General features: G+C 30.1%; 1 protein-coding gene across 3 annotated transcripts; it reads left to right on the forward strand.

Moving 5' to 3' along the window:
• The first annotated feature begins 3,742 nt into the window (after positions 1 to 3,742).
• LOC105150599 (uncharacterized) lies at positions 3,743 to 16,633 on the forward strand. 3 transcript variants are annotated; one of them, XM_011063789.2, is made up of 6 exons: positions 3,743 to 4,151; positions 4,759 to 4,896; positions 9,487 to 9,749; positions 12,191 to 12,292; positions 15,302 to 15,427; positions 16,462 to 16,633. In XM_011063789.2, exons 3-6 carry the CDS (start codon positions 9,584 to 9,586, stop codon positions 16,563 to 16,565), a joined length of 498 nt encoding a protein of 165 aa, XP_011062091.1. In that variant the 5' UTR covers positions 3,743 to 4,151; positions 4,759 to 4,896; positions 9,487 to 9,583; the 3' UTR covers positions 16,566 to 16,633. The 3 variants fall into 3 exon arrangements, with proteins under 3 accessions (XP_011062091.1, XP_011062097.1, XP_011062107.1); XM_011063805.2 differs by lacking the exon at positions 3,743 to 4,151 and adding an exon at positions 4,399 to 4,416; XM_011063795.2 differs by lacking the exon at positions 4,759 to 4,896.
• The last annotated feature ends 590 nt before the right edge of the window (positions 16,634 to 17,223 follow it).

Below are 17,223 nucleotides of genomic sequence, written 5' to 3' on the forward strand. Positions count from 1 at the left end.
GAACTGAATTGTATACTAATATTTATATTTTAATCTGTGATAACATTCAATGTATAAGCGATGAAAAGATTAACAGAGTCGACTGAGATTCGAAAACTCGAGATTTACATTACTTTCTCAAATCTAGACACTAAAGCATATTCATGCACTGCTCCACTAATCTCGTAGTTACTCCGATTATCTATTAATCAGCCTTACAACTATAATTCTACAAGTGCTAAATGTACTACGCATTTGTTAACTAAAAAATTTGATGATTTTATCTACCGTGTCATTGTTATTCACTCCTTATTGGTTAGCGAACAATCTCTTTCTAATGTAAAATACATGAAGAAAGCAAACCGACAAGAACTGCTGACAGAAATGACGGTTCTTATTCTTTTTTTTTCGAGTTCTTTCAGGATCGGGAAAAATAAGAAACCTTCGTCGGGATCAATAGTGTATGTGAGGGGGACCCTTCTTATAACCGAGCCTTCCTTACGAGCTCACCACCATAAAACGACCCGTACACGTCGCTTATTCTCGACCCTATCGTGGCCAGGTGCCTGCGCCAACCAGCATGTCTGTCGCACACACCGAAGCTTTTGTACATCTGTGATCGTCTGGTTCGGATATACTATTCATCGTGCATACTTATATTCGCAGATATGGCCAACGGTTGAATAAGAATAAGAAAAATGTATATGCGTATGCGTGCGTACGTGCCTAACAGCCCTACGACCGTTAACAATATACTCAAAATCCACCTACATTTAAACTATCGAAAGAAAATGTTTTGTTAGATTTTTCGTGGAAACTGAAAGTTATAACATTCGTTATGCTTAAAATAAATATAATTGCTGTCATTATTACATGGAATAATTATTATGTTTTATATTGTATACACTCATGCATGCGTCAATTTTAATATTTTGTAAAATTAAAGATGCGTAAAATTAAAGGAATTATACAAAAAATAAATTTAATTTAATTTAATTTAATTACTAATCAATGAAATTAGGTAAATCATTTATTAAAATGAATAACTGGGCTCAGATAGGCATTTCAACAATATTGTAGAAATGTTGCAATATATTCTTGTAATATCGCTAGAATCTTCTATGCTGCTGGATATAGGAACAAAAACAGTAGGGTACAATAACATCATTAATATTTTTGAAACTATGATAGGTATATGTACTTGTAAGTTTTTTTTTAATATATCAAGTATGTTTTAATGTATGCACAAAACCTAAAATATATTCTTTTTAAGTGAAAGTATATAATGCATTATTTACGTAGTTAAATAAATTCTATATCTAAAAATACAGGTTATTTTTAACGAGGATATTATATTTTAATTGTTATAAAACTTCAAATTTAAAATATTATTTTTGTTCCCTGTTCACTCTACCTTGTTTTTTTATGTTTTTTTTATATTAAAAAATTCCAAAACAAAATACACATAATTAAATATTGTCGTTAAACTTTTATTTGTAATGTCGAATTTGTAATAGAATGCCAATGACTTTCTCGTTTACATTATTTCGCACGTACATATAAGAAATGCTATTTTGGTAACACCGTACGTGCTCTCTTTTTCTTTATTTCTCTTTTTCTCTTTTTCTCGGTGCAAATTCAAAGATAGTACAGAGTTCGAAAAAAATTCTTTTTAATTTCTAATTTATTATTAGGAAATAAATTTCTGTATCGTTTTTTTTACTACTGTTTTAAAAGTTTTTTGTGAGTTCAAAAAATTTCACTCTTATGTTACCAATTGTAAGCGCTTTTTCAAATTTAAAAGTATTACTTTTCTATTTCTTAATTTTGTACAATAATAAATTATATTTTGATTTTTATACAAATTAAATATTATTTTTACTAAAGGTAACATATATACAAATATGCATATAAATGTAATTGTGTATATTTTTAATTCTTTTTGAATTCATTTCGAACAGATTAGATACACTGATTTATAAAGAACTTAAATGTAGAAAACTATAAATAAACTCGGAGTAAATAAGAAATTCTTAAAGCATTTTAAAAAAGATTTATCTTCAGGAATTTATAGAAGAATACAATAAAATACTTTAAAAGATTATATACACTTTGTTTACAATTGAAGATTCATAGTGTTCCGTTCGTATTACATTAACAAATGTATATTTTAGAAAATAAAGAAGAGTGCTTACAAAAAGAAAGTCACCGATCAGTGGTCATTAGCAAAATACGAGAAGAGATTGAGTTAAGTTATATTTTAGTTACAATAAAATAAATTATTAATATTAGTGGATCTTTTCAAGAATAAATTTAATACAAGTAAAATGGTTATGTGAGCTTCTGCGGATGTTAGTGCGTAAATTATATATTTATAAACACAATAGATAAAATTTGTAATCAATTGGGATGTACTTATCAAATAAAGTTTAAGTAAACGCAAACATTTCAACTCTGGATTTGAGTCATCTTCATTAATAAGCACATGTGTGTGTGTGTGTGTGTGTGTGTGTGTGTGTGTGAATTACATCAAAAAGAAATATGATGTACACAATAATACACAAACATCTGTCATTACTGTTATTACAGAACATTATTTAAAATATTCGCATGATTTCGAGTGGGGTAACGTCGAAATCTTGGACAAAAATATATCTTAAAACAAAACGTTTAATCTTATTTATCTTATTTGTCTTATTTATAGTTTTGATACAAGTTTTTCATTCCCTTTTCTCCTTCTTCTCTGCTTGTTTACCTAGCTATATAGAACAAAGGAAGGAGAATATTTATAATATATCCGGTTCTCTCTTGCGCTTTCATTGTAGTTTGACTTCCGCATTGAAGAGGGCTTCCTAATCCAGAATCAAAACGATTTTATTTACTTTAACTTTGTTTGAAAGAATTCCATTCTTGATTGTTAATCGAGTAACATCTCTCTCTCTCTTGAGTTAGTAAGTTTTCTTATCTTGGCTAGACCATATGAATTCTGGATGGAACTACGCATTTTCAAATTATTTGAAAATTTGTTAAATTATTTTCTGATATAAACATCTTATTGAAGCTTTATTTGAAAATTTGTAAGTTAAAAAATTATTTTGAGGATATCAAGATGAAGAACTTCATTTGGTAAGTACATCTCATTAGTTAAATTGTATTTATCGCGTTACGTATAATTTGGTATAATTTATACACCACATTCGCGAAGAGGTTTATATAACATAATAAACGTCTTACTTTTATTAATTATACTTTAGCGCATATAATTTTCAGAAATATCTTTGAATATAATTTTTGTACAAAACTAAACGAAATTGTACTTGTTTGTCTAATTTATTTTCATTATAAAGACCTGTTAATGGTTCACCTTTAAAGATTAATATTAATATATTTAATATTTAAAGAAAGAGAAATGAAATACTTATTAATCTTAAGCAAAACAACATACAACAAATTACATACAAAATTTTTAATAATCGTAAGTCATCTAGTTTCTTATTTAAAGAAGAGAATCTTATTTTAAATATTATCAAGAGGTTAAAAATAGAGCAATTTATTTTATTTAAAGTAAATACGTTTCTCAGACTCTTATTTTTCTTTCTCAAGTATATATCGGGAAGTTGATTTTCTGCACACGCGATTCTGTTATATTATTCTGATTTGTGTTTTCCACAACACATGTTAGACACCGGCTTTGGCAACAGACCGAGTACGTAACAAAGGCAGAACCACCGAAGGTGGTGTGGTGGAGCGGCTTGGTACGTTGATACTCTTTTCAGCCCTCAATCCGCAGTTCTACGCGGTCCGCAGCCTTCGACGGTTGCCTGTCTGTCCGTTGCAATTTTCCGCCGTTGTTGTTCACTGTCGATTTTAACCGTCGATCTGCACTTGCCATATGTATTTACTCTAGTCCGTAACACCAATCAACTACACTTTTTTTTTTCAAATATTATTATATCTGTTCAAACTTTGTTTTGATAAGAAGCTTGCGAACTAAGTAAATCTATACTGTAAATTTTGAGTGATTGGGTCTCTTTATCATATTTCAATGACATTGGAAATAATTAATTGACTGTACGTGAAGATTTTTCGAAATCCATTCGAGAAAGTGACGCTTTAAAGAAACGTAAGAGAGTTGGAATTTTTATTGCTGGAAACCATACAGTGAAATGCTGGTAAGAATTTATGAAGTTTAAGAATTTATAAGTTTCTTTAACCGCAAATTGTCGTTTGCATGTTTGTGAGAGATAATTTTATCAAGTTGTAGATATGTAAGTTCGCAGAAAAATAAAGCGATAATGTTTGATGATGCTGTTTTGACGTATCGTATAATACGATAAGAATTCGGATCATATGATTTTAAATTAAATTGATCATTTTATATTAAATAAACAAATTATAAAAGAAAGGCGACAGTAAATCAAGTTAGGAGATAGTTAGGTTAGTATCAAGTATCAGATGTATAAGATTTTATTTTCTTGGAGGGTAAAAATAAAATGTAATATACATGATAAAAATTGAAATGATAAAAACTTGAAATATTAGTTGTATTTAACAAAAAAGTAGCTTTGTAACTATTGAAAGATTATTGTCTGCGCGACTGGAGTATTCTTTTAGAATTTTAAAATTTAGATTCTTTACAATTCAGTATTGGGTCGATTTCTAAAGCTGCCTGTACCGGCTAAATCATAATTTTTGTATTATGGCGATTATATTATCATACCATTATCATAGTTGAAAACTTATTTCGTAAATAATTTCGTATATAATTTTTATCCGAAGAATATCGCCTTCTCGGAATCGCGAGAGAATACGCGAATATAGAAAATCTGTTCAGCTGTTCGAATCGGAAAAAGGATAACACAGAGACAGACATGTGACGGTTAAATTGACGAACATACACAGTGGCACCGAAAGCAGGTAATATTATAATTAACACGACGCGTTTAAACTGCATTTACCTATCAGAACATGTATCAAATAATCCGACATTGCAGTCAAACGCAATATTGTACACGCTGTAATCCGCTAGGAAAATAAGATGCAATCGATGCATCTCGCATAGGAAACTAAACCGAAGGATCATATATATTTTAAAAGAGAGATTTCTAAGCCAAAAGAGAGATTTCGAAGTCAAAAACAATTACTTTTTTCTTATTTTACACATTCGAGAATCCTTGTACAGGATTAAAATAAACGCATTTATACGTGTCTAGGAGGTGGAGTTTATACCGAGAACGACAAAAATTTCGAAATCTTAAGAAAAATTTTTTGTAATACAGACAACTTTAAGATTCTCTCAAGCTTTTAATGATTGTTACTTCTAAAGGTCAATTTTTCTCTAAAGTAAAAACGCGCGCGCGCGCGCGTGAAAAGTGAAAACTTTTTGTATGTGTATACAATACAAAAAATTTTTACTTTTCACATTTCTGCTCTATAGAGAAAAAATTATATCGATATCCTTTATTATTAGATTAGTGTATTAATTTAAATCTATAAAGAGTCTAAAAGTATATTTTGAGCATAGACAATTATAATTATCTAACAATTATAATAATCCTTTAACCAAACAAACACAATTATGATTGTAGTTAGACATTTTATTTCCGAATAATGCCTGCAGCAGACAAGTGAATACTTAGAAAATTATTATTAAGAGTTGATTAGGAGTTAATTTATATCCTAATTTATAGGAGTTAATTTATATCCTATTATATATATATATATATATATATATATATATATATATATATTTATATGTATATATATATATATATACTTTTTTTCGGAACAGAATTTGTTTTGCTTCTGTTGTTACTTCTTTATTTGTTGACAATTAATATCACACTCTCTTTTTCTTTTTGTCTCATACATATATTCCCCATATTTACCGAGAACAAAACAAAACTGTCAGAAACTAAATCTCGTTAACTACTTAGATTAGATTGTCCAGTATTGTCCACCACTTTATTGTTCGCTACCCCCAATGACACGCAATGGTAAAACAACATATGAAAGCAGCTTTAAAATAAAAAAGATTTTAAACCCACAATTTAAAGAGAATAATAGAAGTTTTATATATTTATGATATGACTGGTTTATGGAATTACTCCGTGCCGACATAACATAACAGCCACACAGCAAAATGTTCAATAATTCATAAACATTGCTTCTATTTTCAATATGCCGAGGTTCCGGTCTTGGCTTTAATGTGCAAATGGACTTGCCAGTGACTTGACAAATCTAAGGCGTTTTTTTGTTATTCAACCAGAAGCTATTACAACTAACGTTATTTTCGTCTTCAGGAATCGGAAGACGAAGATAGCCTTAGCCGTGGTTGCTTCTGGTTGCATAAAAAAATGTCATTGTTGTATGTGTCTAAAATTTTAAACAATTTTAATTCTTGTCCAATATCAGCTGCTATTCAATCTCACCCAACATTTTCCTATTAATGATAAAATACTTAATAAAAATAATAACAAGGATTTTGATTATTTTTAAAACATTTTACTCTAAGTGTTTTATTTAATTTTTAATTCAAATATTTGGAAGCAAAAAATATTACATTTTAATACAATTAATTTCAAGATATTAATTTTTAAACATGTATTAAGGGATCAGTTTTATCGAAACGGTAAAAAAATCGAAAAAATTTGTTGCATTTGTTGCAAAAATTTAACATGTAGAGAATGTCTCTAAAATCATTTTCAAAATTCTAAATATTTAGAAAGTTACGCAATACTTTTTGAGACCGCGCGCAGGTAAAAATCGGATGGTACAGCGAAACGACTCAAAGTCAAGAGTTGCAAAATTTATATCGATATTTTAAGCATTTTCAGATTATTTGGAATTACGTTATTATTATATTTATTTTAAACAACTATATTTGTGCAGTTCTATTTTTAATTAATACATGTTTTATTAAAATAAACAACTCTTTCATTAAAATAGAATATGAAGAGCATTTATTCCACAAAAATCCTTGCTATATCTTTTACAAATTCTAGCGGACACATGGGGAGAGAGTGTCTGTTTATATTTTCTAATCTCAAAAATGTCAAAACGCCTCAAAATTGATCACTTTTTATCTTTCTTTGGGATGTCTCTTGAAAAAGTACGCGTTCAGTACCGCGTCGGTAATTCTTTAAAGTGAACAAAGGCATATCCTGTCATTCGTCAAATGCTCTTAATTATCTTTTCACGCTGTTTTAAGTACTTGCTAGCTCTTCGTTTCACGTACAATAGAATGAAGGCGGCTTGCGCTGCTCGTAAACGATAACATCAGGCAGGAAGAGACGTCGGGATGTCACCTTCTTGTTCGAGAGGGCAAGATGTCCACGTTTCGCGATGGCCGCCCTTAATTGGTTCTAATTAATGACCGGCTGTCATCAGACTTGTGACTCATGACGCGTGCAACTCGAGCAGAATTCTAGCATTATCGCCTCTTTACGCCGTACTGCGCATTTACCGAGATTCTTGAGATATACGAACAATTTAATGTTTGATATCATAATTTGAAAACAATCGATAATTAACAGACTTTAAATGTACAAGACATCACGGCACTTGAAAAAAAGTCACATCGTTAATTATCGCAATTTCAGCGACATTTCTTGATAGTCTAGCAAAATTCTATGCTCTACAGTCATTTTTAAACAAAATTTCGGCTGCTACTTTTTTAATTTTGGTTTTTTAGATCACAACAAAAATGCGGAACTCTTTTTTATTTTTATAAGAAACACCATTCTATTAACATAAAAAAATAATGATAGTTTCAGTAGTATTTTTTATAGTTCTACAGTTTCTTATCAAAATGAAAAAAGTTCCGCATTTTTTATATTAAAAAATCAAAACTGGAAATATTATAGCGTTCTAATTTCACGAATTTAGCACGACACTTCCTCTCTAAGCACAAGAAAAATAAATATATATTTTAGTTTTGGTTACAATTAAAGATCGCGAAAAGTTGATATAAAATTTTAATTAAAATTTAAAATTTACATTAATATGAGATATGAAATTCGTGTTAGCTGATTATATTAATATCAATTAACGAAGTTAGGATGTATTTACATCTAACAGCCGGTTTATACTTGAAGAGCAGAAGTAACAAAAGTATAGCAAACGAGTTAATCGGGTTTTTCTTGATTGAAGTTGGATGCTTTTTATTATATTTTATAAACGACAAATATTTATAAGATGTTTAATTCATATTTAATTAATTTTATACATATAAGTTTTACAGCTATATAAGTTACTATTATAGTAAATAATACTTATTATAGCTGTACAACTTTTATATTAAATTAAAATTATATTAATAGATTGCAATACATTTTTTTAGAAAGAGAAGGAAAGAATTCTTAATAAAAAATTCAAAAGATCAACATTCCTGTATATATCTTACTGGAAATCTAATGTTGAAGAAAGAAAAAAAAAATAAATTCTGAAAAGTCAACTTTCGCAACACAAGCAACGGCTTTGCGGTGGTGAAATTGTTTTGTTTGGGCGATTAAATTCAACGAAATGAGTTTAATCATTGTGTGTGGTATCACTCAGAATTTCCTTGCTTGTGTTCTTAGATTGGAACTATTTGTTTTGCGATCAATTTCACAAAAACGAATTCGACCGGCTTGTCGCGTCGTTGGAGGGAGAAAAACTCTGGGTGCGTCGAATTAAATCGTGAATAACGGGGGATGAATCATCCCCCTCTCCCAAAACATGGCGAATCGAGGCGATCGATATCAAAGGCATCTTCATGTTGCTGCCGCGCCCGTCGCGCCAATGCTTTTTCGCGTGGATTCTTGAATATTATAACAATATCGATTCCCCATACTAGCAACATATGTAACGCTCATTTATATAACTGACGTAAAACGATCGCTTGACACGATCAAGTAGAGGTTTATGCTTTCACTTTCAAATGTGACGCGATGATGATCGAGCCAAGAAAATTTAACTTCTAAAACTAAAATTAGAATATAATACAAAATAAAAAAAAATTTAATTAACAAAATAAAATTTAAACGTGTGAACGAAAATTATATATATTTTTTATCGCACGTGACAGCGTCGCTGTGTGTACTTCCATGTCGTATCTTCTGTACACTTCCGGTTGCGACAGTTGCTTCATTGTATGTATTCCTACTGAAATTCAGGACAATAAGAGAGACGCATGTTGAGTTCAGAGTCGTAGTTGATCTTACAGCTTTTGTATTGTTCCATTCAAGATCGACTTCGTCGCGTTGTGGGTACAATCTCTCAGATATTGCTATTGTTAATACAAACATTTATATATATTTAATAATTGCTATTAATTGCAAATATTTTGTGAATTTTCATTAAGAAACGTCTGAACTATTTGGAAAAATTATATTGCAATTAAGAATCTGAAAGTAATCTAATTTTTTTTCATGACAAAGCAGTCTATGAATGGAACTAAATTTTATTTAGTATTTTTACTAATATTCTAGAAAATAAACTAAACTTTATTGTTTCTAAATTTGACAGAAATTATTTCATCAACGAAGAAAGATTGAGGCAGAAGACGTTTATTGTAATTGAGAAGATAACGCTTCTCGAAGATGAGAAATCAGGCGATGCTAGCATGATCAACATCGGTACGATTAGTATCCTGATACTCTTCCTAATCCTCGACAATTTCGAGGCAATTACAGTCGTAAACCATCATTCTGACGATGAATATATCCTTGAACACGAAGTCCTTCGCAAAGACGCGCTCGTTGAAGCGAAGAAACTGGAGATATATTCTGGTAAGAATTATTTTTTGTCAATAACGTTACGTATAAAACTATAGAATTAAGCAGAATTCTTCTAGAATTTTTCTCAATATTATTCTATTTATACATATAAGAATATAATCTTCCCGCGCACATTAATGCCTATTTCTATCAATGTAGATTAACTTTAATCTTGGTTCAACTTACTCTTCGTCTTTTTCTAGTTCTAAAAATTAGAAAAAGACGAAGAGTAAATTGAACCGAAATTAAAGTTAATCTACATTGGTGGAAACGGTCATAAGAAATCATTTTAGGAACGTCGAGCGTTTAAGGAAATAAACAATTTCTTATACATATATGTAAAAATTAAAATTTATATAAGGACACACAGGATATTTTTAACATATAAAATATTAGAAATTTTATAGTAGTCTTATATTTTTAATAATTTTCATTTTTCTTTGGTAAGATTTAAATAAATTTCTTTACTCAAGTAACTTTCTAAATTTAGGTACTAATACTTCAAGAATTAATTTCAAATAATAATTTTGTTATATCTTAAAATAAAATTAAAAAAATTAATGTCTATTTATTTTTACTTAATTCCAATATAATAAAAAACTATCCGTTTATTTCATTGTTTATAAAAAGAAACTATGATGAGTCTTGATATCCTTGTCAATAAATTGAAGAAAGCAAATTTGTCGAGGAATCTATTTTTAAAAGAATTTATTTCTTTCCAAGTTCCAAATGTTACAATATATACTGATACATCTTAACAGCATTTTTAGTGCAGCCTTTTTTTCCAATTTAGTCCAGTTGCTAAAAGCGTCGCATTAACGCTCTTGCCTGATTCCTACGACCGGTCCATAAAGCTTCCTTACGATACACAGAAATGTATTTATCTTACCTCCGAGAATAGCTGCTTTGATCCATCTAACCAGCGTCGCACGATTGACGTTCCAAAATTTTTGTTCTGTCAATCACATCCTAGTCGACATGGATAAGAAAGGTATGCGTGTTCACAAAGAATAGAACACGCTATTTTTGTATTTAAATCATAGCAATGCTGGCTATTTTATTTCTAAAAATTTTGTTTAATAAATTTAACTTTCCATCTAACTTGCACGTGCTTCTACGTTCTATACAAAAATTATAATTTATTTTTAATGTATAGTAACAAATCGTATTTAGTATACTAATTTGCTTTTGAATTAATTTTACAAAATAAATTTTTATCCACACCTTAATACACTAAAAACGATAAATTTTATACTAACTCATCAACAATTCTTTTAAATTGTTATACTACGTACATATTAATGATTCGATAATACAGAAGATTATGTATACGTTATGTATTTATGATTAAAATCATCATTAATTACTACAAATTAAAGTGTGGTAATTAATAATAAATGTGAGAAATTAAAAGTACAATTTCTATTGTTAATCCATGAAAATTCAATTTTCTTGATTTTTACTGTTTGCTATTAGATTAAAAATTTTTTTACATTTTTTTCATTTTATAGCGTATGAATTTTCTGTTGTATACGTACGTTCACATCACATCGAGACACCTGATGATAATACTGTAACAACGCGACCAACTAAGCATGATTCTCATTACAATAATTCGAATGACTGAGGAAGTTGATGATTACCCCCTAATATTATTCGCGTGAATTAGGAATTGTCGGTCGTGCAGTCCTAATTTCTGTAATTCAATCCTTTAGTCGTGACTCGGAGAAACCTTGTAAAGACTGCCATACACCTGTTGCTTGTTATGTGCGAACGATTTCAAACTTTCAATTGTTATTGAAATGATAAAAAAAGAAAATCGGTAATTATTGCTGTATGTATAATGCTGTTAACGGCAATTAGAAATTCTCGGTCATTGTGTGCGTAGTTCTCATATAATTCAATTAAAATTTCTCATCAAATATTGTAAATACAAAGAATACGCGATCTCTTATCGCAAATTTAGCACGGTCTAACGATTCGCGAAGGCGAAACTTATATACAATATACATATTTGTGATCGATGTCGATACGACGATACATCTCTATCGTCGCGTCACAAGCAGATAATTCGCTATGTCCGCGACACAATTTTATAAAAGATTACGTAAGGAGCCTCGAGATGCTAATTAACGTGAATCATGGATGCGGATTCGACGCGATTGTCATGTATTTTAATCACAGTCGCCGGCATCGAGGTTAATGAAATATAATCCTTAATTAATAAGTAGTCGTCGTACGTTCAGCTTTATTCTTCCTGAGAAATACGGCGTCTTGCACGTGCCATTTTACTCGTTCAGTGACGAAGATTGAAGATATTATAACAATACGGCAATTTTTCAAATTGCCGATCTTTTTTCTTTAGTTCAAACTCTTTCCTCTCCCTCTCTTCTTCTTCTTCTCTCTTTCTCTCTCTCTCTCAATTATTTATACTAATCGCTTATTATTTGCAGGACCCATTCCGGGATGCAAGCTTTGCACCTACTCCGAGATGACTTACTGCAAGAATGGCAGCGTTATCAATGATCATTGTTGTTGCGACGGCAGCTTCAATAGTAGGTATTCGAGGTTGCATGGAAAATAAATGAATAATTTTGTAAGGCTGACTAGTTTTGTAAGTAAAACTATTCTGACTATTTTTGTGGAATATTTTTGATGATAAACTTTGCTTGCCTGAAAATAAAAGATATCAGAGGTGTAAGGTAAAAAGTTACATTACAATTATAGGAAATTCATTCAGTTATTACTTATTATTTTACAGTAAAGTAAATCATACTATTCTCAAGACTGTAAACTCGAACAACTCTCAAGATTTTATTTGTATATTTTATTACCGCGCAAATATATTTTGTTAGCACCATGCAAAAAATATTTGTTGATAAAATAAATTTTATGTACGGTAATTTACAGATTGAGAAATAAATAACAAATTGCAGTAGCATAAAATTTATTTTATGAAATGTAAAACTCATCTTACAGTGTGGCTATACGACGACTGTTCGTTTACCAAAAAAGTAAAGTAAATTTTTCGTAAGTGGGCGTCTCTCTATATATGGACCTCAATTTCAAATTTACTAGAATTCCAGCATATATTACTTTACCTTTTCTCGATGTGGAATGATAATATAATTAATAACACTCTAGATAAAATTATACGCGAGCGCCCGTAACTCATTTTATGATGAGTTAACGAAGCAGCACGTGATTTATCTCGGCAGTAACAACAAGCCGATCGAAATCGGCTTAACCTTCTCGACGACGGAAGTTGTATTTTCCACTCTCGTCCTTCGTTTATTCATGCAGTGATGAAGTCGTATGAAAAACCACAGTCCCCGGCCGACGAATTCGTGCGTGAACAATCGGCCGTGGCGAGCGAGCGCTTGTGCAACCGCGCTTCACGGAAATTTAGAGCAACGGCAATGATAGTGAGCGCAATTTCACAATTTACACAATACCAACGCGAGTCGTGCGACGTAATCACAATTATTTTTAGTCGATACACTACGTGCCGTTACAACTCGAAATGCATGTTAATACCTTGAATAACCGTGGGATCGACAAAACGCTTACGTATGTTATAGATTTCCTCGCGGTATCCTTAGAGGTACCTTCAGAAAGTTTCGGAAGCTTATAAAAATTATTTATTAAAATTGTTCAAATGTAAAAGATGTGATACAAAAGTAATATTAAATTGAAAGAGTATAATGAATAAATAAATTTTTAATATTTGGTACTACGAATGTTATGTAGTTCTATATAAAATATTACGCTAAAATTGTGATAAGTTTATGTATTTAAAGGAATAAGTCATATCATAAATTTAGTCTAACTATATATGTTTATGCTTTATTAAAAAAAAATCTATTTTTTAGATTATTTTTCAATTACTTAACTAATTCAATAAAGTGTATTTATTATTAACAAAACTTGACATCGTTCGCTTCTAGAAATAAATTATAATATTAGAGACGTTAAGATTGCAAGAAGAAGAATGTTAAAATTACATAACTATCAATTTTCAAATTTAAATTATTGTAAATCGCAATTCAAATTATTTTAAATTTAACCCTCCTTTAACCTAAATAATTATTTAAACGTCATATAATTTATCGACTTAAAGGTCATAATTTTTTTATATGCCGAGAAGAGTTTAATTCCCTTTTTTTTTTTGAACGGAAGGGCAGTCACCTGTTCAGGAAATCATTCCTCGTCGTAATGAATTATCCTTGTCCTTCCACACGCGTGTATAAGATCTAACGAGTGATTCATTCGCGCGAGTCATCGAGAGTCACTTGAGCATTCTGCACACTTCCCGAACTCCTCAAACAGAACTATCGTTCATCGACCTGCACAACCTTTGCTCGAATTTCTAATTAGCACGATATAGTATGCCATGAAACACTATTGGATGAACTTACTTCAAACCAAACATTAAATGACAATATTAACATATTTACAAGTTTGTACATTCTTGTACACTTCTCAAAAGAAATAAACATCGATAATCAAACCAAATTATAAACTTATTTCTATCTCGCTAGCAAGCATAACGAATTTAAAATGATTAATTAAAAAAGACATTTCAAACACGATTTGATTTTTTTATAAAGTTTTCCAATTACAAATTATATTTTTAAATTATATATTGACATAAATATATATATGTATGAAGAAAGTAAACTTTTATGCCTATAAAGTTTTTTAAAAACTTTCAAGAAGTTCGATAAGTATTAATTTAAAAAAAAAAGTATAGAAATACTGTCGTGTGTAGAATTAAAGGTGTTTCTAAATTACTTGTGAATTATTTGTATTTTCGTTCGTTTAAGACGTTGAATTCGTTATCATTGCATGACCCGCGTGAAAATTCTATAGGTGTACGAAGTTGCATTGTTGCACGCAGCAGCTATGCACGTGGAATATCTAAAACTCGAACCACCTTGCAATCGCATTTGTGAATCATCCGTGCGTTTTGCGCTCGTTTCTAATCGCTTGCGATCGATTAAGCATTTGTGTCGAGGCATTTATCTCGAATCATTCATGTCATTCTTTCCGGAATTGATAACATGCCGGAAGCCTCCGATATCGTTAGGTAAATTAATTATCGTCCCACGAAACCGGTTAATTATCGCAACACTTATATTTAATGGAGATTTCAAGCCCCTCCGAGATATGCGTAAAATTATGTTTGCTACGCCTTAACGGCACAATGCCTTCGTGACGTCGTAATTTCCTACTGCAATTGCACTACTTATTCAAGTACTATTAATCTATTATTTACAATAACTCCGGTTATTAACTGGATCAAAGAATAATAGGCAGATGGCCATTTAGAAAATCATAACGTGATTAATGAGAGCTAGCAAAAATATAGGTGATATTTAATTATAAAAAAAAAGATAATATAGTCAGAGTTACATCGATCTCATACTGAACAATAAAAATTAAATGTATTGGTCATTATTTTGCTCGAAGTTGCCAAATTCCGAAGTATCAAAGTTAAGAAAATACACGTTACAAGAAAGCTGCTTGTCACGAGAATGTAATTTATCTGTTTGTTGTTTCAGAAGTGTTTCTCTTCGTCGAGCACACTTGTCGCGTGGGACCAGAGGAATGCAAGGTGCACGCTGAAGACTGTGCGGAATATACGAGACTGCGGGAATGCTGTTGTCATTCGTACTTGGCTTCCACCTGTAAGCGCTAAAATTCTTTAGGCGTTTTGTCTATCATAAATACTATTTTACGCTCTTTCTTGTCGTAAATCATACAATTTTTGAAGTTATACGACATCAATCGGAGATACTTGTCTACTTATAGCATATTGCGAAATATGAGTTCAAAGGCAGGCGTTTTATTGATGCGCCTACATGCGCGTTGATTAAAACTTTATCTAGGCGATTATCTAAAGCGAAGCTGATTATAGAACAATTATTCTATGATTAATCTTTGTAATAATGTCGATAAAAAAGGCATTTTTTTATCTCGGCAGATTTCATGATACAAAGTGCAAATTTCTCAGAGTAATACAAAGTATCATTTTTAGCTTTATTATAACTTCGTGATACGATATCATAGCAATGTCATTCGTAATCCCAAGGGTGTCGATATGCAAATGCAAGAATATACTTTGGAATCATCCGATCCGCGAACTATGCTCGAATTACGAACTTATTATCGCATGCGGTGTCGACTTTTAAATTGAATGGCGATAGTATTGTAAAAGAAATATATATATATATATTCTGTAAGATCAATTATATAATTATTTTTATTCTTAATTATGTTATTATGTATCAAGAACACATTTTTATTAACACTTTCTGTGATGGGTCACCGATGATCTAAGACATTCGGACGGTGAGCTAGACTTTCTGTTCAAGCTGTTTTTTATAAAAATAATTTTTGAATTTTTAATTAAATATGTTATAAATTACATTTTACATAACAAATATAGAATATCGTCTGTTTTCCACGCAACAGACAAATCACCTAAAATTGATGCGGCATGAAACATTTTATTAATCATAAAATCTCTCTACTCGTCTTATGCGCTTTTTAAACAAATGAATTGTTGGATTCATTATTGCAAAAATATTTAGAATATTTCTATGCAGTTACTAATATTTTAGAATATTATTTCATACATATTATCATATAGTTATTACATCACATAGTGATCATTATAATACATTGTAATAGCAAATTAATAAGAGAATTTCTTTTGCAGGGAAACACCTAGCGAATGGCGTCGAATCACGGGCCAGTATGAATATCATCAAATTTGTGATGATCCTTGTGATGATTCTCAGGTTACATCTGTCGTTGGCCTAAAACGCACAACACCAAAAATTTTATATATTATTAATTATTTTAATAAATTGTTTTTATTACCGAGAAAAGGAACTGACAATTCTTCGATAAAAATTCGACTTTAAATATAGGATTTAAAAAAACGAATATATGTAAGGGAAACGAAATTAGGAAACGAGAGAAAAAGATAATATTATATTTTAAATACAATCTTCTAAGACATATTATTTATAGAAAAGATATTGATTGTGATAATACGAGAAGGCTGAGTAATATTGAACATTTTAGATTTTTCGAGGTTTCGTTTTCTTGGATGACGAAAATTAAATGTAATGTACATAAAACATTATTTTTATTAAAAAACACACTTTTAATTTTATTTTTCTAAAAATAAAAGTAGCCAATCTTTTACATTTTTAAATATAAAAATATGTCGTTGACGAAATGAAATATTATTACATTTTCTTGTAATATTTTGCCAATTGTAGGTAGTATTGTTTTGAAAATGAATTTTTTTAAACATATTTTTAGGTTCCGCGATTATCTATGAGTAGTGATTTTTTAGTAATATGTCTTGTTCCAATAGCTTTTAATCTATCTCGTAATGTACTATTCCAAACTCTCAAAAAAATAAGAAAAATGTTCGATACTATCAAACAAAAACAAGAAAATACTCGAT

The sequence above is a fragment of the Acromyrmex echinatior genome, chromosome 3 (genome assembly GCF_024713525.1).
Source record: "Acromyrmex echinatior isolate Ae372 chromosome 3, ASM2471352v2, whole genome shotgun sequence".
NCBI lineage: Eukaryota > Metazoa > Arthropoda > Insecta > Hymenoptera > Formicidae > Acromyrmex > Acromyrmex echinatior.

Excerpts from the sequence above, each read along its gene's own strand:
- LOC105150599 (XM_011063789.2), top strand. The coding sequence starts at position 9,584 with ATGATCAACATCGGTACGATTAGTATCCTGATACTCTTCCTAATCCTC. Across the intron at positions 9,750-12,190 it reads GAAACTGGAGATATATTCTG|GACCCATTCCGGGATGCAAG; the intron begins GTAAGAATTATT and ends TATTATTTGCAG. Across the intron at positions 12,293-15,301 it reads TTGCGACGGCAGCTTCAATA|AAGTGTTTCTCTTCGTCGAG; the intron begins GTAGGTATTCGA and ends TTGTTGTTTCAG.